At 48.9% G+C, this 27,080-nt stretch overlaps 1 protein-coding gene across 1 annotated transcript in view; it reads right to left on the reverse strand.

Moving 5' to 3' along the window:
- Positions 1 to 27,080, reverse strand: part of COBL (cordon-bleu WH2 repeat protein) — a 296,580-nt gene that overhangs the window by 64,099 nt on the left and 205,401 nt on the right. The window contains exons 7-8 of the mRNA XM_018047457.1: positions 15,628 to 15,766; positions 11,874 to 12,044 (exon numbers count right to left, since the gene is read on the reverse strand). Coding sequence (XP_017902946.1) covers positions 11,874 to 12,044; positions 15,628 to 15,766 — 310 coding nt within the window. The remainder of the gene's footprint in view (positions 1 to 11,873; positions 12,045 to 15,627; positions 15,767 to 27,080) is intronic.

The raw sequence follows: 27,080 nt of genomic DNA on the forward strand, positions 1-27,080 counted from the left end.
ATAAATTCTCTAAATGGCAGGGGATACAGTAATAAGAAAATCTAAAAAACATCTACAAAAAAGTTGGGTCCTACATATCCCAGAAGGATAACCATAGGCCATGAGTTGTGAATCCCTACAGGTTATGTTAGAGTTCATGAGCTTAGGCACTTATTTTTACCAGGAAGATGGACTATTTCAGTTCTATCCACATTGCCCTCACGGGTCGATTTATGGACACTGTCTTGCTGAAAGGAAAGTGGAGAAGAAATTTTGCATCCAAATATCAAACAAGAAAAGTAGGAATTAATCATGAATTCAAAGAAATCAAGGTTCTTAATAAAAACATATCCATGTATCAGTGAAAGAGGAATTTCAGACAGAAAATGATCAACCTAGAATTTACATATAAAACTCTTTACTCCTACAAGGAAATATAGACCTCAGTCAAACAAATCTCTGTTGTTTCTGCACTTATATGTCAATTCTAAGGAAAGTGAGTTGCAGGTGTACAGATGAGCCCTTTATGCTGAGAGATGGAAGATCGACAGGAGAATCAGAGTCAGGGCGGCAGAGGCACAGGGGAAAGTCAGAGGCTCGGAGCTCCAGGGCGGGCCGTCGATCAGAAGCGCTTGCCATGGGGAGGGAATGATGCACAGCAATAAACTGCGGGGGAGAATAAAGGGTGAAAGTGAACACAAACTGCCGAGACACATGTCGCCCTTCTCAGCGTCACCGAGGCCCTGGGGACCAAGCGCCGCATAGAGAGTGAGGTGTCAGCCAGACCACGTTTCTACTGTTTCCTCCTCTTTCTTTCTTGCTTTCAAAGTGTGTTTTCTTTATTGAAGTACAGGTGATTCACAATATTGTATTAGTTTCAGGCGTACAACATAGTGGTTCAGCTATACATGCTGTTTGCTTTGTGCTCATTGCTACGCTGTGTCTGACTCTTTCTGACCCCATGGACTGTAGCTCACCAAGCTCCTCTGTCCATGGGATTCTCCAGGCAAGAACACTGGAGTGGGTAGCCATGCCCTTCTCCAGAGGATCCTTCCAACCCAGGGATTGCCCTTGGGTCTCCTGTATTGCATGCGGATTCTTTACCATCTGAGCCACAGGGAAGCCCTCAGTTATAATTTATATGTATCTATTTTTCAGATTCTTTTCCCTTATAGGTTATTACAAAATGCTGAGTATAGTTAGCTCCCCGTGCCATGTGGTAGGTCCCTGCTGGTTATGTATTTTATTTATAGTGCTGTGTACATGTTAATCTTAAACCCCTAATTTATACCTCCCCCTTTCCCTTTGGGAACCCCAAATTTGTTTTCTATGTCTGTGGGTCTGTTTCTGTTTTGCATGTAAGTTCATGAGTATCATGCACTTCCTTCCAGTCTCTCTCTGTATCAGTTGTTCAAAGGGCCTACTGATCCAACACACCTGATTCTGTCCCCGGAAGAGTTACATCAGCAGCACTACACTCACTGCTGTCTTTGAGGTTGTCTAAGAAAATGATTTGAATTTGATCAGAAACCTGAAAGTCCTTGCAGGCAGGGACAGTGAGCAACTGGTAGGCAAAAACCAATTTTTACCTCCTGGAAAGAAGTCTCAGTTGCTTTCAGAACTCCAGGGGAAAAAACAGATAACACTGCAAAGCAATGCCCTCAACTGCAGATCAATCAATCAAACCTTGATAATGCTGATGCTCAGCAGGGCTCAAGCATGAATTCAGAAAATACTGATTGATTTACTGGGCTGGAGAAAGGCCATCAATGGCATGTGCCTGCTGACCAGTGTTTTCAAGGATGAAACTTCTGGGTCTTGCTACTTTCCCCAGGGAGAGACTGACCGTCTGATGAAGGGCCATTGCATGGAGAATCCTTAAGGCCCTGAAGGCCTCAAGGCTTAGGGATTAAAACAGAATGGCTGTGCCTAAACTCACAGCATCTCACAAAAAATCTGTAAGACAACATTTCAGAAGACTGCTGTCAGTAAGAAAATGGTGGGCTTATAATTCTTACTCACTTTTTAACTAATCAAACTCAATAATGATATTAAATAAGAATCTTGAACCATTAAAAAATCAAGCTGTCTGTTTCTTACTTCCAGGAAGAACTTAAATTTATGTGAACCCAGAAAGAAGTTCTCATAACTCTTGACACTGAAAAGCTGTTTTTCACGCCCAACCTGAACTTGCTGCTGCTGCTGCTAAGTCACTTCAGTCGTGTCCGACTCTGTGCAACTCCATAGATGGCAGCCCACCAGGCTCCCCGTCCCTGGGATTCTCCAGGCAAGAACACTGGAGTGGGTTGCCATTTCCTTCTCCAATGCATGAAAGTGAAAAGTGAAAGTGAAGTCGCTCAGTCATGTCCAACTCTGAGAAACCCCATGGACTGCAGCCCACCAGGCTCCTCCGCCCATGGGAGTTTCCAGGCAAGAGTACTAGAGTGGGGTGCCATTGCCTTCTCCAAACCTGAACTTAGGCAGCAAATTAAACCTCTGAGAGACACAGACACCTGTTTGATTTTTTGTGTCAACTCACAGCTTGAGCAGTGACTCAGAAAATCAAAGATAATGTTGCCATCCATTTTCTTAGCTAAATTATTTCACTTCTTTTAAGCATTTCTATTTATATTTGTTATTGCTTTGTGGTGGGAGGCTGATAAATGGTTAGTCACCAGCTCTCTTCTGGAAAAAGGAAAAGGGACAGACAATGATAAGGTTTCACTGATATAAAGAATTGGTAGCACAGAATTTGTAAGTGACAATAAAAACTACAACAGTCCTTGTTGTAAATTTTATATGACCAATTGATACACACAGTAGTACCCTTTTATTATTTTTTGCCAAGTTATTTTACCTATGGCCAGCTTATTATTACCTTTGACAAACACAGGTACTTTCCACACCAGTGTGGATTAATCATCTTATGTTAAGGAGTAAGATGAACATGAAACCATGAAGAACTTGGCTTCTTCGTCCATCACGTGAATGACTTTGCTGAGTTGAATAATGGTTTTTGAAAATTGGGAGAACCATTCTTCAGGTTTTTTTTTGGTGGGGGGGCTACTTTTCACAATGCCTTGGCTCGATATGCTTTTATAATTAATCTGCACTATTAACATCACCACACTCAGTGACGGATAGGACCAGGCACGGTTACACTGTCCGCCTGGACAATTAACAGACAATAAATCCAGTCCCGACATATAACCTCTGCCAGTGTCCATGGTGTAAATGCTCCTTCCTCGGGTGATTTCCAGGTCTTACCAGTCACTGAATGTGGTGTTGGGAAGATGTGTGCCGTCATATAGCATTTTCACTATTATCATATTATTAAATCACATTGATTCAATGTACATAACCTCAAGAACACAGAAATAGTAAAACATTAGTAAAATAATTAGAAAGTGCTGAGTTTTTAATATGTACCTTTGTTTTTAATATTATTTATTTGCAAGCTTACATATTTTACCTTTTAATAATTGCTTTATTTAACAACAGGCCTCCCTAGTAGCTCAGTTGGTAAAAAAGCTGCCTGCAGTACAGGAGACGCCGGTTCGACCCCTGGGTTGGGAAGATCCCCTGGAGAAGGGAAAGGCTACCCAGTCTAGTATTCTGGCCTGGAGAACTCCATGCACTGTATAGTCCATGGGGTCACAAAGAGCCGGACACGACTGAGCGACTTTCACTTTCACTTATTTAACAACTGGCTTGCAAAACTTTAAAAATTTCAACAATCTGCTCTCACCAGCTAGATGGCATGAGCTAGGCTGAGTGCACACCTGGGCTTCCCTGAGTTGTCACTAAGTTCTTCAATTGTTTAAGTCAGCGGCATAGCTTGGAAATAAAGTGCTAAAAGATAATTAGCAAAAGGAAATAATTTCACAGGTTTTTTTTTTTTCTTTGTAAACACTGCATAACTCTATCATGATTCTTTTTGCTTTGCTTCTAGGTAGCACTCAGTCTAGTTCATATTGGATAGATGTAACGCTTTTCAAGGTTCCATAATAACAGGTCACAATTTCCACCCATTTTTAAAGTATATTCTGAGCAGGGACGGACGGCTCCCACAGTCACCGACTTCCTTCCTTTGATGAGAAGGTCACTTGCTCTCCGCCCAGTTCCTGTCTCCCTGGGCGCTGTGCCCTTTCCCATGGCAGCAGGAGCAGCGGTGTGGCGGGTCCTCTTGCCACAGGAAGGAAACAGCCAGAACACACAAGAGGGCAAGAGTGCTCTCCTGCTTGCTCTGAGTCCCACCCCCACCCCCAACCCCGCAGGGTTTCAAGGGTGCTTCCATGACAAACAAGATTCCCAGAATTGTATTTGTGTCAGCTGTGTGTGTGTGTGTGTGTGTGTGCTGACTCGCTCAGCTGTGTCTGACTCTTTGCAACCATTGTGGATGGTAGCCCATCAGGCTTCTCTGTTCATGGGATTTTCCTGGCGAGAATACTGGAGGGGGTTTGCCGTTACCTCCTCTAGGGGATCCTCCTGACCCAGGGACTGAACCTGCATGTCCTTTGTCTCGTATTGCAGGCAAATTCTTTGCTGCTGAGTACCCGGGAAGCCCACTGTGTCATGAACTGTAGAATTAACTGCTTTGTCTGGAAACAGGCTGAGTGTTTACTGTTGTTTCCAGTTGTAGAACAAGACATTAGGTGACTTTGAAGATGACTTAGCAGCAGCAGCAAAGTTCTTTAAAATGGAATACTTGTTCACAAATTGAAAAACGATCAGCTTGAAACATCACAACGGTTGTCATGGTGGTGGTGGTGCTGCTGCTAAGTCGCCTCAGTCGTGGCCGACTCTGTGCGACCCCATAGATGGCAGCCCACCAGGCTCCCCCATCCATGGGATTTTCCAGGCAAGAGTACTGGAGTGGGGTATCATCATGGTGGCGCTTTAACCTATAAATCATTTAGAACAGGAGACAATGGCTTCCTTTCCCCTCTATGTCTTTAAAATCCTTTGCCAATTATCTTAGAAATGGATACCCAAGGAAAGGCTGATTTCCTCAAGCCTGGTGTAGGAAAATGTATAAGAACAATCATTGGACAGTAAAATTTAAAAAATATAAAACTGAGGATCTGTAAATCAAATGTAAAACAAATTGAGCTCTCTATGCATTGATTTCTAAAATCCCCAGGGTCTTGTCATTGAAACAAGTAGCTACTAACTTGTTAATAACTGAATCATAACAAATATTGCAGATTTCTTAAAGAATTCAGTGCAGTTAGTGGATAAACTCCACCAGCATGATCCACAATCAAGGTTCAACTGAAACGGAAGTCAGAGAGTGAGCTGGTTAGTTACGGGCAGAAATCCATGTGCACAGCTCTAGGGGCTTAGACATGCATATAAAGCACCAATGCACGTGATCAGATATACAAAGGTTAATATGAAAGCTTATTAATAAGAATCAAGAATATTAAAGTGTACAGACCAAGGAACTACTATTTCCTGTTGCTACATTTCTGCAAGGGAAGTTCAAACACATCACCAAAACCCTACTTGCGATGACCTTTGTGCCACGAGGCTGAGAGGTCACTTGGCTTAATCATTCTCCTCCACGTATGCACCAGCATTCAACCCCTCAGACCCCACAGGCTGGCCTGACCAGGGTGCCGGGGAGAGGGTGACAGCTCGACCAGGCCAGGGGACCCGCAATCCTGAACCAAGTGATGCAGAGGCCAAGTCCATGCAGCTTCACATTTGCTCTGATCTACTTTGAAGAGGCTGCGTTTTGTTTACGCTAAGTTAAATTCACCATGGAAGAGTTACTGATGCTTCTTGCAGCAGAAAGTGACTTTAAATGAGATATAGGATTCCAAAGACTGATGAGTTGGGCACACGACGTCACTCACCCTGTTCTATTCTCTTAGCTTCTAAGATTATCAGGAAACTGAATCCTTTCATCTCTGGGTTCTAAGAGTGCACATGCTAATGCCAGGAGCATTTCTAGTCACCCCTTTGGTTTGTAAAAGCAGGAATGAGAAACGGAGGCGGGGGTCAGCCCTGAAGCGGCCAGTCCCGCACTGAGCCTGTCCCTGGAGGAGGACAGCGCCCTGGTGACTTCTGCCTTTCAGGTGTGTGGCCACACTGCTTTGACTCATGTACCCGTCTTCATCCCTGGCACCCGGTCTTCCCTCTGCACCTGCTGCTCTCCAGATGCAAGAAGGAAACCACAGGCTGCATCCCGCATGTGGTGAACACTGTTGGTTATGGAAGCAGTATGCGTTCTCCACATTTCCCAGTGAGCAGAATTCCTATGCTGACCAGCAGCTCCACATGCCCAGGGAAAGCTGACTCCCACCCTGGCAGTCAGGATGCCTCTGACTCCTCTTCTGGGATTCCATTCTCATCAGGGACTAGGTCAGCCCTGGACCCAACCTGGGTCTACCAGACACGAGAGAAACTCTGCAGCTGGCCATTTCTGGAAAGGCTTCCTTTTCCTATGAAACTACTAGGAAAATGGTGTCTTCCCCTCTTCTGAGAATTCTGGCGTCTGGATGGGATGCAGGGAATGGCTATGGGGCCCTGGCCAGCCTGAGGAGGAAGCCCACCTCAGAGATGACTAGGGAGACCCTTGATGGCAACTCTGGGCCTCAGGTTCAGCCCTGAAGTGTGTCCTCCTGGGACACCTGTTCCACGAGGTGAGAGACTTTTACCTGAGCAAGCTTAAGACAGAAGATTTGCAGCCTGTATTAGTTATCTACTGCCATGGATCAAACGACTCAAAATGTAGAGGCTTCAAAGCATAAGAATCCATCCCGTAGTCTGTGTGGGTGTGGAATCTGGGCACGGCTCTGACTCCGGGTCTCACAGGCTGTAATCAAGGTGTGGACCAAGGCCGTGGTCTCACCTGCAGGCTCGACTGGGGAGCCTGTGTGAGCGTGCAGGGTTGCTTGGTGGCTGTGGGCAGGACTCACCACTCAGGTCAGTGGGCGAAGAGCCTCAGTTCCCCACTGAGTGTTAGCTAAAGGCTCCCTCTGCCCTTGCCATGTAGCCACCCTGTAGAGCAGATCTCAGTGTGGCAGCCGGATTCCCTTGGGGTGAGCACACGAGAGGCTCCAGATGGAAGCCAGAGACTGTCTGCACCCGATCTCAGAGGTGATAGGTGACTCCACTGCAGCCACATTCTAGTTGTTAGATGGGAGTCCATGTTCAAGAGGAGGGGCTACACAGGGGGTGAACACATGAGGTGGGGGGCATCGAGGGCTCCCTGACAGCTGGCCCAGACCAGGAGACTGCTGAGGAACGGGGGCCCTGGCTGGGATGCTGATGGCTGCTACAAGCCCCACGTCTCCACAGCCTGCCTGCATGTGAGGCCCTGCTGACACTGTGGAGAGCACCCACAGACAGACCTCAGGGCTGGGCTGGATGCCCTCTAAGACCAGGACAGCCTCCAAGCAGCTCCAGCTAGAGGATCAGCACACACAGACCTAGCAGCGAGTATGCTGAGGAGAAGAAGAGCGCCTGGAGGAGGACAGGGAGGGGCAGCCACGCTGAAGACAGGCTCCTTGGAGAGGGCAGGCCAGGCCCCACCCTGCTGACAAGCGCCTGAGTACAGGAGGCGCTCAGACCAACCTGGCGTCCAGGTGGGCCCCCAGCAGCTGAAGGGCCAGTCACTTACAGGAGGCCTCTTAGAGCCAAACAGACACACTAGGGCACAGTGACTTTCTGACTACAAACCAATTTCGATTTCAAAAGAGCCCAAAGAAAGAAAGTGAAGTCGCTCAGTCGTGTCCGACTCTTTGCAACCCCACGGACTGCAGCCTACCAGGCTCCTCTGTCCATGGGATTTTCCAGGCAAGAGTACCAGAGTGGGTTGCCATTTCCTTCCCCAGGGGCTCTTCCTGACCCAGCGATTGAACCCGAGTCTCCCGCATCGCAGGCAGACGCTTTACCCTCTGAGCCACCAGGGAAGTTTCAAAGGAAAGCCCAGGAGCCCCAGGTAGGCGTGGCACTCGGCTAGCACACACCTCAAGTGTGCCTCTGTTCTGGGTCAGCATGATCTTAATAGCCAGGAGCCAAGTGCTGTTAAAATTTTAAGCATCACAATGGGAAGGAAGGTCCATCCTAGCTCAGGGCCTGGGGCCCAGCTGTTGCTCACATCAGCTGGCAGAAGGCCAGGGATGGAAGAGAAGCTTGGGAGCAGTGACGGGAACACCAGTAAAGGCGTGAGGACAGCAACCAAGACCAGGGGCAGGGAGATGGCCTGGACGAAGGTTCTGGAGCAGGCGAGATCACAATCGAGAGTGTGGTGCAGAGGACCTATTTCGTATCTTCTCACTTCCCAGGTGGTGCTGGTGGTGAAGAACCTGCCTGCCAGCGCAGGAGACACAAGAGCCTGGGCTTTGATCCCTGGGTCAGTAAGCTCCCCTGGAGAGGAAAATGGCAACCCGCCCCAGTATTCTTGCCTAGAGGATCCCGTGGAGAGAAGAGCCTGGCAGGCTACGGCACATGGGGTCTCAGAGTCAGGCGCGGCGGAGCGCACACACATGCACTCTCTACCACCTTCTCACATCTGCCTGCAAATCCAGTTACTACTGATTCACTGCTACTTAACTCTCTCCATCCTATCGTTGGCTGTGCCGACTGTTTCCAAGAAAACATACTTCACCTCTTTGTCACAACCTAGGTGGAGACGCCACCAGGGTACGATCACAAAGCAGGTGCGCAGCAGAAGGGGTCTGGTGGGAGCTGCCGGCACGGGAGGAGGAAAGTGCAGGGAGCGGCCAGCTGAGACTGAAGGTCAAAGACACCTAATGTCGGCTGCTGGACCTGTGAGACTGGGGCCAGTGCAGAAGCTGCTTCAGGCTCAGCTTCCTCCTCACCGGCTTTCCCCAGACAGCACAGAGTGAGATCTCACCTGGCCTCCAGGTAGTCAGGTCTTGTTTGCACCACAGACACATTGTTTCTCAGAGAGCACAGGTCTAACACTGAACTCAGGAAGAAACACACCAGTGTGTGTGGCTGGCATCTGAATATCCCTACTGAGCTCCCGCGGCTATTAATAAGTGGACGTCTGATGAGAGCGCAGGTGAGGTGTGTGTGCTGACAAGGTGGTAAAATCACACCCAGTATGCTACGTGCCAACAACCCAAGGTGCCCTGGAGACAGGCGAAGAGCAGTACCCATATTTCAGCATGATGTAAGTACATCAAACAAATGAAAAGAAAGGATTCTTTTTCTTTCACTTATTAAAAGACCTGAATCAAAGCCGGTGAATTGCTTTCTCCCTGGCTGAGTGGTCGATTCCAGTTTTTCACACTGTAAACAACGCTCAGCAGAGTCCTGCTAATTAGGTAAGTAAATGCTTCAAAGTGGATGCCTTAACTCCCGGGGCACCCATGGCTGGTGGTGGGGAGGGGAGGAGGAAGGGCGGGGGCAGAAGGCGCAGGGCTCTGGGTGGTCCCAGCACGAATGGGCCCTTATCTTTGCGCCCCCTGTGCCTCTGTGCTCTCTTCCTGGCATTTCTGTGAGTGTGTTTGAGAGGACGAGCAGGAAGGAGGGCAGGGGAAGTTCCATGGAAACGCACGTGGGGAGACTAAGGTGTGTAACTGACCCAGGACTGAGAAGGAGATGGAGCCTCCAGACGGGAACACCAGGGACCTTCCCTTCTGTCTGGCGCAGGTCCAACCTCTGCACAGACCTTTGTCTCAAAGGCCCCAAGGGTGGGTGGGGTGTGGCTCCTCAGCACTGGAGGGACGCAGGAACAAACTCTCCTCCAGGATGGCGCAGCTTTTAACAAGCTGGGGACTTGGTCATCCAGTGGTTAGAACTCCGCCCTTCCAATGCCCAAGCACAGGTTCAGCCCTGGGCAGAGAACTACAATCCCGCCTGCCATGTGGCATGGCCAAATCAAAAGAAAAGCAGCTGCTAAATCTTGTCCTTAGTCTGTCTGGCAGATGCCACACATGCCAACACCACCCTCAAACCCAGACAGGCTGGGGGAGACTGGGGTCTGCAGGCTGACAGAAAGTCACCTGTAGGCCTGGCTCTCCCACTCGGTGTGGGCCCCCAGCGGTGGCCCCTCCTCACTGCCAGGGACCCCGCTCTCCACCCAGTCCTTCCTCCGACCGGCTCCCCAGGGAGGACGATCCGCGGAGGTGAGGATGGCAGCCACAGGAGCAGCCCCTGAAAGCTTGGGCCTTGGCGTGCGGAGCTTCAAACCCACCCTCTTCAGGGATGAAACAGCCCCGGAGCTGTCCAAGCCTCGGTTGTCATCTTTCTGACTCATCTGTCTAATCCTCCATTTCTGAATCCCCTACAAACTTCATTTGCATTTGGAAGTAGGTCCAGTGTCAAGATGATCAAACGTATTTTGAGGATGAAAAAGAAGTCTTTTGTGAAAAGAGATAAAATGAATCAGGATTATTTTGCCTAGAGAAAGTTGGTAAGTAATTCAACAATTATCTTCTCTACCCAGAAGCTGGCAGGGAGCTAGCTGTCATTTCCAAGGAAGATAGAAAAAGATCAAGTGGTCGGATGGTGGAAAAGGATGAACTTCCTAACCAGAGGGCTGCAGAGCTCAAGTGGGCACATAGGCATCAGCTGCTCCCCGGGTGGAATGCACAGAGAAATTATGCTGTTGGGAAAATGCAACCCTGGAGGGTACCTGGTTTATAAACACGCATGCTGCATAGCTCAGGAGTCCTGAAGTCGGGACACACACAGGCTGAGTACATGGACGATGCCCTCTGTGTGTGTGTTACTGTTGTTTAGTCGCTGAGTCACATCTGACTCTTTGCGACCCCATGGACTGTAGCCCCCCAGGCTCCTCTGTCCATGGGATTTCCCAGGAAAGAGTACTGGAGTGGGTTGCCATTTCCTTCTCCAGGGGATCTTACTGACCCAGGGATGAAACCTGCATTGGCAGGTGATTCTTTACCACGGAGCCACCAGGAAACCCTGTACGTATGTGCAGGTATATATAAAGAGCCTAGGCCCTCTGGAAGCAGGGATGCTTTACATAGTGTTTGTTAAAGTTCAAAAGAAATCCCAGGAAACAAGAAAGGCTGATCTCAGACAGGGTGTGACAGGAAGCAGAAACAAAACCAGTTTTCGATTCTTGCTGTCACTAGACTCAAATCAGGCTGGTCCCCTCCTGGGGCCTCAGCCTCCCCTTCTTCAGGACTAACGTTTGGCCACTGGGTTCACAAACTCTTAATGGGTAAGTCCCCGTCCATCTCTGGAGCACAGCCCCCTGCCCACGCGCATGCACGGCCCCCTGCCCACGCGCGTGCACGGCCCCCTGCCCACGCGCGTGCACGGCCCCCTGCCCACGCGCGTGCACGGCCCCCTGCCCACGCGCGTGCACGGCCCCCTGCCCACGGGCGTGCACGGCCCCCTGCCCACGCGCGTGCACGGCCCCCTGCCCACGCGCGTGCACGGCCCCCTGCCCACGCGCGTGCACGGCCCCCTGCCCACGCGCGTGCACGGCCCCCTGCCCACGCGCGCGCACGGCCCCCTGCCCACGCGCGTGCACGGCCCCCTGCCCACGCGCATGCACCGCCGGCCGCAGCGGGCTCACCAGCACAACTGCATCACGCTGTGCTGTGCTGACACTGGCGAGCATTCTGAGGCCGGTTCTAACTCGAGGAACATTTCTCCGCTCCCGGCTGGCTGCCTTGGCTCACAGAATACAGTTTTGGCTGAACTCTAACCGCGCTCTGAATGATTAATGGGTTAGACAATGTTACACGGGTGCCCGCCTGGCATCCAGAGTGCGTTCACTGTTAACCAGACACACTGCGTCGAGCGTTTAGCGAGAGAAGCCGGAGGGGAGAGGCACACACATCCCCAGGCAAGAACGGAAAGTCTGGAAACCCAGCCCCGACACCAGAGACGGCGGACACGAGGCGTCGACATGGAGGGAAGCAAGAGGCACCTACGTGCGGGGCCCGGCCTTGGGCTGGAGGCCTCGGCAGCGGCGCCTTCCCCGGGAGCAGGCTCGGCCGCGTCCGCGGCGGGAGGCGGGTAGGGCGGGGGCGGGGGCAGCACTAGCTGGGGGGGGGCCCGAGCGGCGCCTCGGGGGGGCTTCTGTGGCACCTGCCGTCCGACACCTACATGGAATCAACAGGGGTCACTTCAGAAGGTGAAGCCACCAATCTCCGCCTCCCACAGAAGGCACGTCACCAGCACTCACCCACACCAAGGACAAAGTCACGGCCCCAGACGCACACACAGCCGCACCGGACCCGGCCACACGCGGCACCCGACCCAGTCACACCCGCACCGGACCCAGGCACACCCGCAACCGGACCCGGTCACACCCGGCACCCGACCCAGCCACACCCGCAACCGGACCCGGTCACACCCGCACCAGACCCAGTCACACCCGCAACCGGACCCGGTCACACCTGGCACCCGACCCAGCCACGCCCGCACCGGACCCAGCCACACCTGCATCGGACCCAGGCACACCCACACCAGACCCGGCCACACGCGGCACCCGACCCAGGCACACCCACACCAGACCCGGCCACACGCGGCATCCGACCCAGGCACACCCACACCAGACCCAGCCACACGCGGCACCCGACCCAGCCACACCCGCACCGGACCCAGCCACACCGGGCATCCGACCCAGCCACACCCGCAACCGGACCCGGTCACACCTGGCACCGGACCCAGGCACACCCACACTGAACCCAGCCACACCCGGCACCCGACCCAGCCACACCCGCACCGGACCCAGGCACACCCACACCAGACCCAGCCACACCTGGCACCCGACCCAGTCACACCCGCACCGGACCCGGCCACGCCTGGCACCTGACCCAGCCACGCCCGCACCGGACCCGGCCACGCCTGGCACCCGACCCAGTCACACCCGCACCGGACCCGGCCACGCCTGGCACCTGACCCAGCCACACCCGCACCAGACCCAGCCACACCCACACTGAACCCAGTCACACCCGGCACCTGACCCAGCCACACCCGCACCAGACCCAGTCACACCCACACCAGACCCAGCCACGCCTGGCACCCAACCCAGCCACACCCGCAACAGGACCCAGTCACACCCACACCAGACCCGGCCACACCCACATCGGACCCAGCCACACCCGGCACCGGATCCAGCCATTCCTGGCACCGAATGGAGCCACACCCTGCACCAAATCCAACCTCTCACATGATCCAATTATTTTATATTTTTGGAAGGCACAGTATTTTTAAATTCTGGGCCTGCAACTATTAAAACTCCCTAAGGAACTCCTTTTCTTCACGATAGTCTTTTTCAGGTTCACAGGTTTGTTTTGTTTCTTTTGGCTTATACTTGTTGCTTATATTTATCATCTACTATAATTAAATAATCCTCTAATTTTGTTTCCCTCTTTAAGCTCATTTACACTATCAATCTGTTTGTGGTGATAGCTTTCAAACTTTGTCTCAAAAATGATCCTTGGCTGGAGAAAGGGAGAGAAGTGGGGTCCCTCACTCCTGTCTCTCTCAGACCATCAGAGCAACCCTCCTTGATCTATTCACATTGGGGATTTATTTACAATTTTCTATGAAAATGATCTGCTAATAACACTTTTGAAAGTCAGTGACTTGACACAGGATATGAGTTACTAGTGTCATAAGCTGTGCTCATTATATTCATTAAAAAAAAGTTTCTTAAAGCTCTAACATTTAGACTCTTCTAGTAACTAATAGAGTCTTACACTTCATGCTCTTTATCAGACTATTAATAAAAATACTAAGAGACTTCATTTCTTCATCAAGGGTTATATCCATATATTCCTTCTCTTGGTTATAGTTCTTTAGACACAGCAAAATATCAATTTTCCTATGTCTACATATCATTTCCTCTCTCAAAGTGCAAATGAGCTAAGGCAGTCTGAATGGGTGTGGTTCGCCTGGCCCACAGGTAAGGACAAAATAGCACCAACCCCAAGGCAGGTAGACGAAGAGGCTCACCACTAGAAGCCTTGGTTTTGTTTAGCAAAAACTTGGGTCAAGACCCAAAGCCGGCCAGCTGCAATACTACTTTAGCACAAGTCCCAAACATTTAAAACATTTTGATCTCTAGGGATCTGATACAAAAACCTCAGCGTATTCTGTTGTGGTTTGAACTACTTTTAAAGCATTATCTTTTAACCTAAAGCCAAGATTTTGGTTAAAAGTTCTGCTTGTGATGCCAATATTGTACTTTTAATTCATGGGGATTTCTGATGGTGATGGAAATCTGCCTTGAAATGGCCAAGACCCCTGACCTCAAAAATTATTCAAAGTTATTGTCTGGAGGAAAGGAACTTCTGGCCTCCTCCTTAATCCTCACAAACAAGTTTGTGGACCAGAGAGAGACTCATGCCCAGTTACTACCATCCACACCTCTTTGTAGAGGGAACTATCACCATAGTTTTCACTTTAAAATCCCATCTCTCTTCTCCTTTGATCCCCTTGGGTATCAGCAGCCCAACCCATGCCAGAATCTCTAAGCTCATCAGAGATGGGCCTCAGTCTTTCAAGGCTCCATCAGGAGGCCCTTCCTGGGGCTGAAATGGGCTGGTCTGGCCAGGAGGTTTGCCAGACTCAACACATCCCCACTACCCTTAGCATGGATGCCTCTAAGAATTTCAACAGGGAACTCTCAATCTGAGTTCATCATGCATTTATGAAAAGAGTGAGGAGGCAGCTTGGAAGGCAGAATAGGGGTCTCATTGTTAAGAGAAAAAACAGGATTAGCTGAAGGAGCTATTGATCCCTTAAATTGGATAGCTTTTCCTTTGGGAAAGAGGATGCACTGACATGAAATACAGGCTACGGCTCCTCAGAAAACTCGATTCCCACGCTGTGAAATGCTGAGACATTAAAGGCAAGGTACTAACCAGGGGAAAATGCCGACAAACAGCCAAGTAGCTCTCATGAAAGTTTTAGGGACTAACAGTGAGACATTGCATCCTTGGGCATATTTTCCCTTTGAGGGCTGCAGCCATGAGGTCAAGGGCAGACCACGAGGGTACCCAGGAGACTGAACAGCACCCCTGTAAGGAGGCTGAGGCACTTGTGTCAGAGGCTTACCTTGGTCCCTCCGTAAATGAAATAACAGTGAGTGATTTTAGAATAAAACTGGCTAGCCCTGGCTCATGGACCTAGGGATGGGAGTAGGATATTATGATCTAATAGGTCTTTCTGCTCACACATAATTGCACCCTTTTAAACTATATTATGATTGCACCCTCTTTAACTTGGGTTCCCTTTTTCTCTAAGAGAATCATATATGAAAGCTATAGAACTGGTGTGCTCAAAAACTGACTGAACTGTTGTCACCTGATCTAAGCCCCTGGGTTGAAAGTCTTTCACACCGTCATCCGTGAGCTCCACCCTTGGACTCATCGCCTTCTACAAGCAGACACCAACTCCCAGCCACACGCACAGGCTCCCCATCAGGCGCCCCCTCCAGAGCCTCCTCAGTCACCCTCACCTTTCCCCACTGGCCCACCTTCTAAATGCCTGCACCACCCCCGGAAAACGCCTGCAGGGTATTACATGACTCACGACTGTTTATTTCCAGACTTTCTTTCTTTAGCCTAAATATTCTTCGGGTTAATGCCATCCCGGAGGAGGCCACTGCAGGGGTGAGGAGCAGCACTAAGATGCAGGCCAAGCACCCAGAGGCGTGCAGACACGGTCACTCACCCGTCCTGCCCTTCCTGCCCTCCTCCCTGTCCTCCGTGCGGGGGGGCACCAGCGGGCTGGGTGGTGGGGGCTGTGGTGGAGGGGGAGCCGGTGCCCGCCTCTTCTTCTTCTGTAAGTCCATCTGCGACCCCAGAGACATCTGCAAAGCACAAAGAAGGACAAAGGGTCAGTGTGAGGGTGGCCGTGTACGTGGAGAAGCTGGCCACGGTGATGGGCACCCCGAGGAGGGCTGGCAGGTTGCCAGTCCCCTCACTGGATTTCCTGTGTGGGCAGTGGAGGCAGGGGTGTGAGGACTGGGGCTGTGTTGCCCGGGAGTGGCCCTGTCGGGGTCTAGGGATGCTCAAAGATGCCCCCAAGACCGCTAGGTGGCAGAGGGCAGAAGCCCTGCCCTGTATTTCCCAGGGCCTGCAGGCACATCAGAAGACTTGGAAATCTCCCCTCAGTGTCAATATGCAAAAGGGGGTCCTCAGCTTTTGCACGTGTGTGCTCAGTTGTGTCTGACTCTGTGACCCCGCAGGCTGAAGTCCACCAGGCTTGTCGGTCCATGGGATTCTCCAGGCTTTCGTACAGCCACTGTCACTGCTGAACATGTGCATAAAGAGCACCTCATCACATGTGAGGATGTGCACAGAGTTCCTGCCCTGGGAGGCGGACAGAAGCCTCGGACTCCAAATCCAGGGACACCCAGTCCTTCAAGGGCTCATCCTGGGAGGGGTGCAGCTGACACCACCCGCTGGACCTCCTGTCCTGCTCTTGGAGCCCCGTGTTTTAATCCATGCAGGCTCCCAGAGGACAGGGCACGTGGCTCTGCTTCCCAGGGAAGGCCACCTCCTCTTCTGGGCCAGACCTGGTGCTTCAAGTGTGTGTGTGGTATATGTATGTGTGTGTGTGCTTCCCAGGTGGCTCAGTGGTAAAGAATCCGCCTGCAGTGCAGGAGTTCCCCTGGTGGGGAAGGTCCCCCGGAATAGGAAATGGCAACCCACTGTAATACTCTTGCCTGGAGAATTCCACGGACAGAAGCACCTGGTGGGCCACAGTCCATGGGGCTGCAGAAGGGTCGGACATGAGTGAGTAACTAAACAACAACAGTGTGTGCATGTGTGTAGTGCGTATATTTGTGTGTAGCGTGAGTGTGTATGTGTGTGTGAAGTATGTGTTTGTAGTATGTGTCTGTAAAAATCTACAACTTCATCAGTAATACATATCTCAATTTTTTTTTTAATTATGAAAGGAAGAAAAATCCTTTAATTGACACTCAGATTAACTGCTAACAGTTGGCAAACATTTTTCCGGGCTTTCTGCTTTCTTTTAAAAGTCATATTCTTTCTATTATTCTATCACAGTATATTATAACCACCTCCTATAACTTTCAAACTCTTTATGAAAAACATGGCCACAAAAAGGCAAACAGTTCCACAAAGCTTAGTCAAACCTGCCCACTCTAGTAGCAGCCACTTCAAACTGTCTTTCACTTAGCATTTACCCTGTTTTTCTAAATAATAAGCTTATTCTGCTATTCCTGGATTTTCCCCATGTTAGGTTTTGCTTCCTACCCCAGAAGTTCTCGGAGACACAGGCACAGGAGACCCATAATGCCTGCACTCCCCCCACCCGCCCCCGCCCCCACTTTTCCTCCCAAATCTTAAAAAAAATTTTAGATCACAAGAATCAAATTAACATTCACTATCTAGTTAACCATACAGAGTTATAGTAGATATAATTATGACAACAGAAGTTTTCTCCAAGAGCAGGTTTCTCTAACCGAGACATATAAAGTAGGTATTGACTGTGTTTTCTTTCCAGACGAACTTTTGTTTCCTCTGAACTTGATAACTGTTTTTTTTCTAACTTTTTTTCTTTTTGCTGAGTTTCCTGGTCATTTGCTTACCCAGATATTTTATCCTTTGTTTCCTGGATCCTATGCCTTTGAAAAATTCACTTCATTTTAGCAGGGCAAGGTGACCATCAGCTTTCTGAGACAAGAAGGATGTGGGGTGAATTTTTGAGATCTTGAAAATCTAAGAATGTCTGCATTCTGCTACACTGAGCCATCCGCACAGTGCCCGTGGGGTCTCTGATGGTAAGAAACCTCTCAGGATGCTCAGCGCTCACCCCATCCCCTCCTGGCCTGCAACCCTGTGGTGAGGACACCCCACCCAGGCTGGCTGTCCGTCTTCTTCCCTGCCGCAGGCTTGGGCGTTGCCTCACTCCTTAGGTCACGGACCACCCTGAGGCATGCCTGGGGTGAAACTGCTCTTTACCCTCTGCTGGGGTGTCCACGGACTCTAGCGGTCTGTACATCCTGTGATTCGGTAGGATGTTCTTGTGCTATTCCTCAAAGATTTTTTTCTTTTCTCTGTTTTCTCTTTTCTTTAAGGATTCCAATTACTTGAACACTGTGATTTCTAAATCAATTTCCTAATTTTTTTGGAGTATTCTTCCTTTTTAATTGAAACAAAGCTGACTTACAATGTGCTAATTTCTGCTGTACAGCAAATTGCATCTGTTTCTGTTCGTAAATAGGTTCGTTTGTGTTGTATTTGAATATTCTTGACTAATTAAAAAAAAACCACCTTTTTACCCCCTCTCTTAGAAATCTCCTTTATTTCATTATCCAACTCTTTTGGCTGTTAAGTTTTCAGTTACTATATTTTTAACCTCCAAGCACTCTTTTTTGTTGTATCTTTTTGAAATACATTCATGTCTTGCCTGGAGAATCCCATGGATGGAGAAGCCTGGTAGGCTACAGTCCACGGGGTCGCAAAGAGTCGGACACGACTGAGCGACTTCACTCACTCATTCACTCATGTCTTGTTTTCTGGATATACTCTCTTTTCTCTCTGAGGCCGTTAATTTATATCTTTAAAAAACACGTCTTTCTGCTCAGCTATATCAAAGAATGAAATCATGCCATTTGCAGCAACATGGATGGACTTAGAGATTATCACACTAAGTAAGACAGACAGCGAAAGACAGATACCATGTAATATCACTTACATGTGGAATCTAAAGGGGATACACAGCCTTCAGATAAAGGAAACAAACTTATGGTCACCAAAGGGGGACAGTGGTGGGAAGAGACAAATTAGGAGGTTGGGATTGACATATACACACTACTAGGCATAAACTAGATAATCAGCAAGGACCTACTGTTTAGCACAGGGAACACAGTATCTTGTAACTATAATAGAAGAGAATCTGAGAGAATAGATAGATGTATAACTGAATCACTTTGCTGTATACCTGAAACTGACACAGCATTGGTAATCAACTATACTTCAATAAAAACTCTTTATTTTCATTTTCTTCTGGTGTGTGTGTGTGTGTGTGTGTGTGTGTGTGTGCACGCACACTAGTCACTTAGTCCTGTACGTTCTTTGTGACCCCCTGGACTGTAGCCTACCAGGCTCCTCTGTCCATGGGGACTCTCCAGGCAAGAATACTAGAGTGGGTTGCCATTTCCTTCTCCAGGGGATCTTCCTGACCCAGGGATTGAACCCGGGTCTCCTGCATTGCAGGCTGACTGAGCTACGAGGGAAGCCCTTGGCCAGCTGCTCCTAAATAAGTGTGTTTTTGAAGATAGGGGATAGGATCTGTGAACATTCATGAGCTTTCCTGGAGTTTTCTGGTCAGAAGCCTGCTTGGCTCACTGGGGGCATCCCCAACTATGCATATCTTTAGGACACTTGCTGCAGGTTCCCAGGTGGTGCTAGTGGTGAAGAACCTGCCTGCCAGCGCAGGAAATCTAAGAGACGCAAGTGTGGATTCCATCAGCCACAGTCCATTCAATTCACCCCCTCTGTCTTTGGCGGAATATTAAGACTGCGATTTCAGTGACGACAAATTAAACTTCCTAGAAGTCCTTTATCTTCCCCATGTGCCCTGTTCTCCTCCTTTTACTGAGTTTCGGATACATTCCTTGACTATAACCTCTGAGGTAAGGAACACATAAGACCGGAGGAAAAGCAGATTCAAAAACTGGTTTCCCCAATTTAAGAATCTTCGTCATGTGTTAACCTCCCAAACTCAGGATAAATTCACCAAGACTCTTTCAAACAAATGGCTGTCAAAGTTTTCCACTGTTCTATCAGTGTCTATACATTGTTAATGTCCCTGGTTTTCCTGGGGTCTGGTTGCCCGTGGGGTGTGTGAGCTGGACCCTCAGGAGACCCTGAGCGGGGGAGGCCCAGGTCCGAGGTGGCCACCTGCTGTCCACCAGCACCACCATAATCCTGCCTCCATCTTCACCGAGCTGCGTGCGATGGCGATGCTGAAAGGCAGAGCGCCCTGGCTCTGGTTCCTGGATTTCTTCCTTCGGGGCTGACAGTCATCCATTCATTAATCAGGATTGCTCAAGCACTATGGATGTGCCTGCCTGTGTGATTTTCCAGTCCACATTCCTCAATCTCTTCTTAAAAGATGATGAGCTATTTTGTTTAATGTCACTTGTTCACTTTCCCAGCAACTCCCCAGCTATCGCTAGTTCCTTGTTCTGTGACTGGAAGGACAGTGACCTCAAAGGATACGTGGGAATGACAGAGTTCCTGACCTCCTGCTGATGCCCACCATCAATCGAATGGAGGAGAGCGAATTCTGTAACATGACATGATCTCCTTCTGGCTGGAAACGCTGCCAAGAGCTGCAGTTTGGGGCTGACTTGGGACACAGTCTCCTCTGTGAGTTCACGCTGGTTGATCAGTGCCTGCTAAGCTCCCACTGACGTCTGTATAATGACGACGCGTTCCAGATTCTGCCGAGCGCCGGCATCAAGTGGGAGATAATTAGAAAAACGGATCAGGAAAGCGATTCTGGCTCAGCAGCTTGGAAAAGCAATTTTTCCCCGTTGAAAGAAAGTTCTGGCTCACTCCTCGTTACAAGATTTGGAGAAACATCAAACTCCTCGAGCCTTTGCCAAGATGGTCCAGCTTTGCCCCCGGTTGCCCTTCTCCTGGTTAGAAGCACAGTCCCTCAACAATGGCTGAAGACCATGCGTTTTCCGGGCACACGGCTACTTCTGATCAATTAAGGTAATGCCTTTGCAAAGTGTTTGGCAAGGTCTGAGACTCCAACCAAGATAAGATCTAATGGGCAAACCTCTTTTTTTTTTTTTTTTCCTAGAGCTTTTGTTAGTTCAAGGTGTTTAAACAAAACTACTAGATTGGGTAAAAAGTTTGTTTAGGTGTTTAAAACCCAATATATACAGGCTAATAGAAAATATTATTAACACTGGCAGCAATGAGAATTTATTAAACATTTACTAAGGGTGCCAATGCATATCATAAAAGTGCCTCAGAGGCCCCCAGGGAGAGGTAATTTCACTATTTCTGTTTTATAAGGGAAGAAACTAAAGCTTGTAAAAGATTGCTTGCCCAAGGTCAGACAGCTCCCAAGTGGGCAGAGTTGAGATTTCATCTTGGTTTGAACCATTTTCCTCAGGTCTGGAAGATAAGACTTATTCCTGTTGCCTCATCCATCCATCGTTCCAGGCACGTGTGCTTGGTGCCAGTAAGCTCCAAGCTGGGCCCTGGCACACGCAAGTGAACGAAGGAAACCAGGAGCATCTTTTTTTCTGTTGGATCGACAGCTCCAGGGGGCTTGGCTGTGCCCAGCTGGGTCCTTGCTTCCTTGCCTTTTCTCAAGCTGTTCTTTCTGCCTAGAACGTCCTTCCTTTCCCAGCACTTATATCTGCCCCTGCTGAAACCTTCCTCACTCCTTAAGGCCACTTCTCAGGGAAGACCCCTGACGTCCTCTGGGTGACAGTTAGTCGGCACCTCTTGCTGCCCAGATGCAGGAGCAGAGCATCACTCAGAGGTCAGCCCTTAGCTCCCCTCCTTGAGTCCTAGCCATCTGCTGCCATGACTGCTGCCTTGAGTTCTGTTTACCTTTGAGTTCTCTATAGTAAAGGGTGTGATTTATCAGTCTCTGAATTGCCACAATTTCTCACTTCTTGCCTTTGCACTTCAGGAATCAAATGTTTATTTGAATATAAGAAAGACTGAAGCAGGAATTTTTTATATAAATGGAGCATATTATAGAAGGAATTTATGAGAGCCTGCAAGTATAACACAGCCCTGGCCTCGTATTCTCATTTCTCTTTTGTTCAAAATGTGAATACTCTGTTGTTTTTACTCTGACAAATGAAGACTATATATGATCACTAAAAATATTTCAAATAATAGAGGGGCATATGAAATGCTAATGAAACTCCTCACCTCCACCCCTAAAAGACAACCTCTATTAAATTGATGTATTTCTCCTCAGCCTGTTTTCTGTGTATCTACATATATGAATATTTACTAAAGTGAGAACACACTCTCAGAAGGAAAACAGCTTTTCCACCTGTGATACTGCCCACTGCTGGGTAGGGAATCTCTCCCATGCCCTGAGGAGGGGACGGGTCCACCTCTGCAGGAACCACATGTGTGTACCTATCCTCAAGGTCTGGCATTTCGATTTTTCCAACAACTATTTCGAATACATTTGCAAAGAGGCTGCTCACATATTTAATCTGTTTCCATTTTGTTCTCTTCTAACACAGCTCCATAAGCTCACTGGCTCACAGGCAACGCAACTTTCAAATGAACTGAAATCAGGATCTCAAAGTAGACGCGTGCTCCAGCGTTCACTGCAGCCCTGTCCACAACAGCCGGGACGTGGAAATCACCTGAATGTCCATCGACGGATGAACAGGTAAAGAAACTGTAGTCCCTTCGCACAGCGGAAGGGCACTCAGTCATGAAACAAGGACATTCTTCAACATGTGGCAACACAGATGAGCCCCGAAGACACTGCTACCTGAAATAAGCCAGACCTGGAGAGCCAAATACTGCACAATCCTGCTCACACAGAGGTCTAATACACTAGGCAAATTCATAGACTCAAAGGGTAGAATGGTGGTTGCCCGGGGCTGGGGAAGTGAGGTGGGGAGGTCACTAACCAGCAGGCATTTCAGCCAAGCAAGGTGGGTGAGCTCCAGGTGTCTGTCGCACAACCCTACACGCAGAATCAAGGGGGACGCGTGGCACACAGCACGGTTTAAGGGCTGAGTCTCATATCAAGGGTTCTCAGCACAATAAAATAAAATTCAAGACAAAACAGGAGACACGTTGCTCAACAGACCTTCACAAAGGCTGTTATAGTTTACACCCTCACTAATGCCCCACTTTCTCCCCACCCCACTCAACAGCAGAACCAAGAGAACCATTCTGTTTTTTATCAGAGTCAGTGAAAAGTATCCCAATTACTTTTTAGATCTAGCATTTTTAAATGATTATTCTTTACTTGTGCTTGTGAGAAAGAGAAAGTCCATATCCAATAAGCTGTTTTCTCCCTACCGTGGTGTTATCCTTATCTTAGTATCAATCCTCTAAATGACATATATGTTGTGAATATCTTCCCTAGCTTCTTACGGTCTTTTAATTTTCTGAATTTTTTTTTTTTTTACATTTTTTGGAATATAAAAGTTATTTAGTTCAACCTGTCAAGTCTTCCCCCTGGCCCCACCTTCTTTTGCTAACCCAGGGTCATACTAAGAAAGGGCTTCTTGATTTCAAATGTTTAAAATTCTTATTACTTTAATGTAGTCTCCTGGTATACTTTTTCATAGTTTTTTATTAAATCAATCTGGACTTAATCTTGTTATGTGCTCTACATTTCTCCCAAAGTGATGAAATGAGCTTACAACACAAATGACAACTATTTTATAAATCTGCAGGCACCTATATCATCATAAAAAAAAAAAAACCAGTAATAGCACACATTAGAATCTGAAAACCTGATGTTGTGACTGATGCTTCCTTTCCCCTCTAAAGCATCTTATCCAGGGAAAATCTGGCCTGCTGGAAACCTCACCTTTTTAGAACCAGGCAGAAGCTGGCTGCCAGCTCATGTCTGTGATCAGTAACAGGAGGCTCCTGCCCTGCCACACCTGGCAGGCTCCTGCCAAGCTTGGTCTAAACAATAAACATCACTTTGCCAACAAAGGTCCGTCTAGTCAAAGCTATGGTTTTTCTAGTAGTCGTGCACAGATGTGAGAGTTGGACCATAAAGAAGGCTGAGCACCAAAGAAATGATGCTTTTGAACTGTGATGCTGGAGACTCTTAAGAGTCCCTTGGACAGTAAGGAGAGCAAACCAGTCAATCCTTAAGGAAATCAACCCTGAATGTTCATTGGAAGGACTGACGCTGAAGTTGAAGCTCAATACTTTGGCTATTTGATGTGAAGAGCTGACTCGTTGGAAAAGACTCTAATGCTGGGAAAGATTGAGGGCAGGAGAAGGGGGCAATGGAGGATGAGATGGTTGGATGGATGGCATGACTGACTCAATGGACATGAGTTTGAGCAAACTCCAGGAGATAGTGAAGAACAGGGGAGCCTGGGATGCTGCAGTCCTCGGGACTGCAAAGAGTTAGATACAAATTAGCTACTGAACAACAAACAATAAATCCAGAGTTTCCTGGGAAGAGTCAGTGTCACATCCGAGAATTCTGAAAAACTAGTGATGCAGTCTAGAAAGATCTCCCTTGGAACTGCTTAAATAAGATCTGAACAGAACAGATTTTTACTTTAAGGGATAAATCCTCAGTCATCTAGGGCAGCAGTTCCTAACCTTTTTGGCATCAGGGACCAGTTTTACAGAAGACAAGTTTTCCACGGACGGGAGTGGGGAAGGTTTCAGGATGATTCAATCACATTATATTTATTGTGTACTTCGTTTCTAATATTATTACATTAGCCCCACCTCAGACCATTAGGCATTAGATCTCGGAGGCTGGGTCCTGGATTCTAAGGTACTTATTTCTTGATCATGTTCTCATTCTCCAGGGACACCAGGATGCCAATATTAAGGTATAATGAGGTTGCTCTCATTTAAAATTTCAACTACTGTTTCTACGTGATGATTATTCTGTATAATTTTCCTCTAAATACACTTGTGCTTTTTAAGAGGATGATCACAAGGATTTGAACAATAACAGCGCAGAAAAATGTATCAGCAAGAGGAGAGCGTAGCATGGTGGTCATGCTTGGACCCTGGAGGTAGAAAGCAGGGTTAGAGTTCTGCTTCCACTGTGAGATAAGCTGCTTCATCTCTCTGTGCCTCAATTTCTCCACTTGTAAAACAGGGATGAAAATATGTATTGTTTCTTTAGTGCCTGGGAGGATTAAATATGTTAATATCATGAAAAGGACAGAGAATGCCATCCTCACTGATGGGTAGTTTCTACTAAGACCTTTCACCTTCTGACCCCTCTCTCATCACCCTCCGAGCCAATGGCAGACAGCGCAGTGGGACCTGGACACCTGGAGGTCACCTCCAGAATCAAACCTGGAAGGACCCCAGTCTTGGAATGGTAGGCTCCTCAGAGAATGCGGTTAGGTATGCTAGTTAGGTTTCCGGGAGTTACACCTCCTGCAGAAAAGTGAGGCCACCCTGGGAGCTGTGAGTCGCACAGAATCTAAGCCAGCCGCCCATGCTCACTCAGATATTAATTTCTCTGTGACTTGCTCTTTGCTTTTCAATGGAACAATAGTAGTGCCCACCTCACGGGGCACCATAAGGCATCACATACATATCACATGAGTGCCCAGAAATGTCCCCAGCTGCCAGAAATGCTGTTAGGAAGTGATATATGTGTGTCTGCTAAAGAAACAGGAAACAAACCAAAGGACATCACAGAACACAAAATTCTAGAGCGGGAACTCCAGCTCTTTTATTTCACAGGTGAGGACACAGAGGACCAGAAGCTGAATAATGTTTTTAAGACCAATCCCACCTGGCTCACCTTGACTAATGAACGAGAGCGCTGATGACCCCAGCTTAAGTGCCGAGAGGAAGATGCTGCACTCAGGGTTCCTGTACATCCCCGCGGCCCTGTTTAATCATCAAAACAACCTGATGGAGTAAACATCTGTCTCGTTATCCAGAAAAGAGAAGGGAGTTTAGAGGGCCCCAGTCACCTGCTGAAGGCCACAGAGCTGACCGCTCTGACACTTTGTCTGCTTACAAAAGGGGACGTACGCGGGGCCAGCCCGTGGTCTCTGACACAATTCCCTGTTTTGAAGGTGGACCCTTTGCGGGATTTGCTGCTATCTCCTTAGTGCTGGCAATTGCCCTTGGCATATTTTGGGTGGGCACTAAATATCCATTAACTGAGTGAATGCTGTAACTAAAAGCATCTGTATGATGAAACCAATGCCTGTTTTCCCCTGAGGACAGGTGACTTTGTAGGAGCCTGTTATGTGTCAGAAACTGCGCTTGGCACTGAGAATAAGAGGTGAGCAAGATGGACAGGACCTCGAGGCTGACTTCATTGGAAGGGAGATAGGTAATGATCAAATGTCTCATGGACAATGGCACTGTTCCTCGCCACAGGGTGCATGTGTGGAGAAACAGTTCAGGGGGCCTCCCTAAACCAAGCGAAACAGGGGGTTGGTTTTGGCTATGTCTGTGGGACTTCCTTGTGGAAAGGCTGGAGGTGTCCCACTGAGACATTGGCAAGGCAGTGCGCTGAAGCTAAGCATGGATGGGACTGTCCAGGAAGAGTGTTAGGGAAGAAAGGAAAAGACAAAGCCCTAAGCAGGCCTAACTTTCATGAGGCTGGTACAGGATGGAGGTTTCTGGGAAGCAGTTCGAGAGCTGGAAAAACCTGAGGGGGTGCAGTGTCACGGAGCATGAAGTGATCAGGAGAGTCAGAGGCAGCAGAGCTCAGGCAGGATAAGGATGGAGAGCGCCACTGTGCGGAGGGCGCTCACACCCACCGGGAGGGCGGGGCCTCTAAACCAGCGCAGGATGGAGCAGAGACGGGGTGGGCAGGCTGTCAGGGTGGAGTGCCACAGGGCAGGGGCAGGGGATAAGATGTAGCAGCCTGGGACAGGCGTGGGGCTGGGGGTGCATTTCCGGGGGCCTTTTGCCCACATGTTCCCCCTCGGGCTTCTGGCAGCTGAGCCCACCCCAGGGGCAGTCCTTAGCCACTTCCCTTTATTCCTGAGAACTTTCAAGGTAGTTTCTTCCATATTCAGTGGTGTCAAGGCCACCGTTGTGCAGGCTCCCAGGTTCACAGCTTGGCCTGAACTCCCTGAGCTCCACAGCCACACATCTAAATGCCTGTCGACAGGTGTCTGCCCAAACCAACCCCTTGATTCTCCCCCCAGACCTGCTCCTCCCCCACATGCATGGATGCTAAGTCGCTTTAGGCAACTGCACCTCTTTGCGACCCCATGGACTGGAGCCCGCCAGACTCTTCTGCCCATGGGATTCTCCAGGCAAGAATACTGGAATGGGTTGCCGTTTTCTACTCCAGAGGACCTTCCTGACCCAGGGATAGGGCCTGCATTTCTTTCATCTCCTGCACTGACAGGGCGTTCTTTACTGCTAGCATGCTCCTCCCCCGCCTCCTCCATCTCCGGGGAACAATAACTCCCTGTTTCTAGCTGTTCTGGGCCAGACGCTGCG

Source organism: Capra hircus, chromosome 4 (assembly GCF_001704415.2).
Source record: "Capra hircus breed San Clemente chromosome 4, ASM170441v1, whole genome shotgun sequence".
Taxonomy (NCBI): Eukaryota; Metazoa; Chordata; class Mammalia; order Artiodactyla; family Bovidae; genus Capra; species Capra hircus.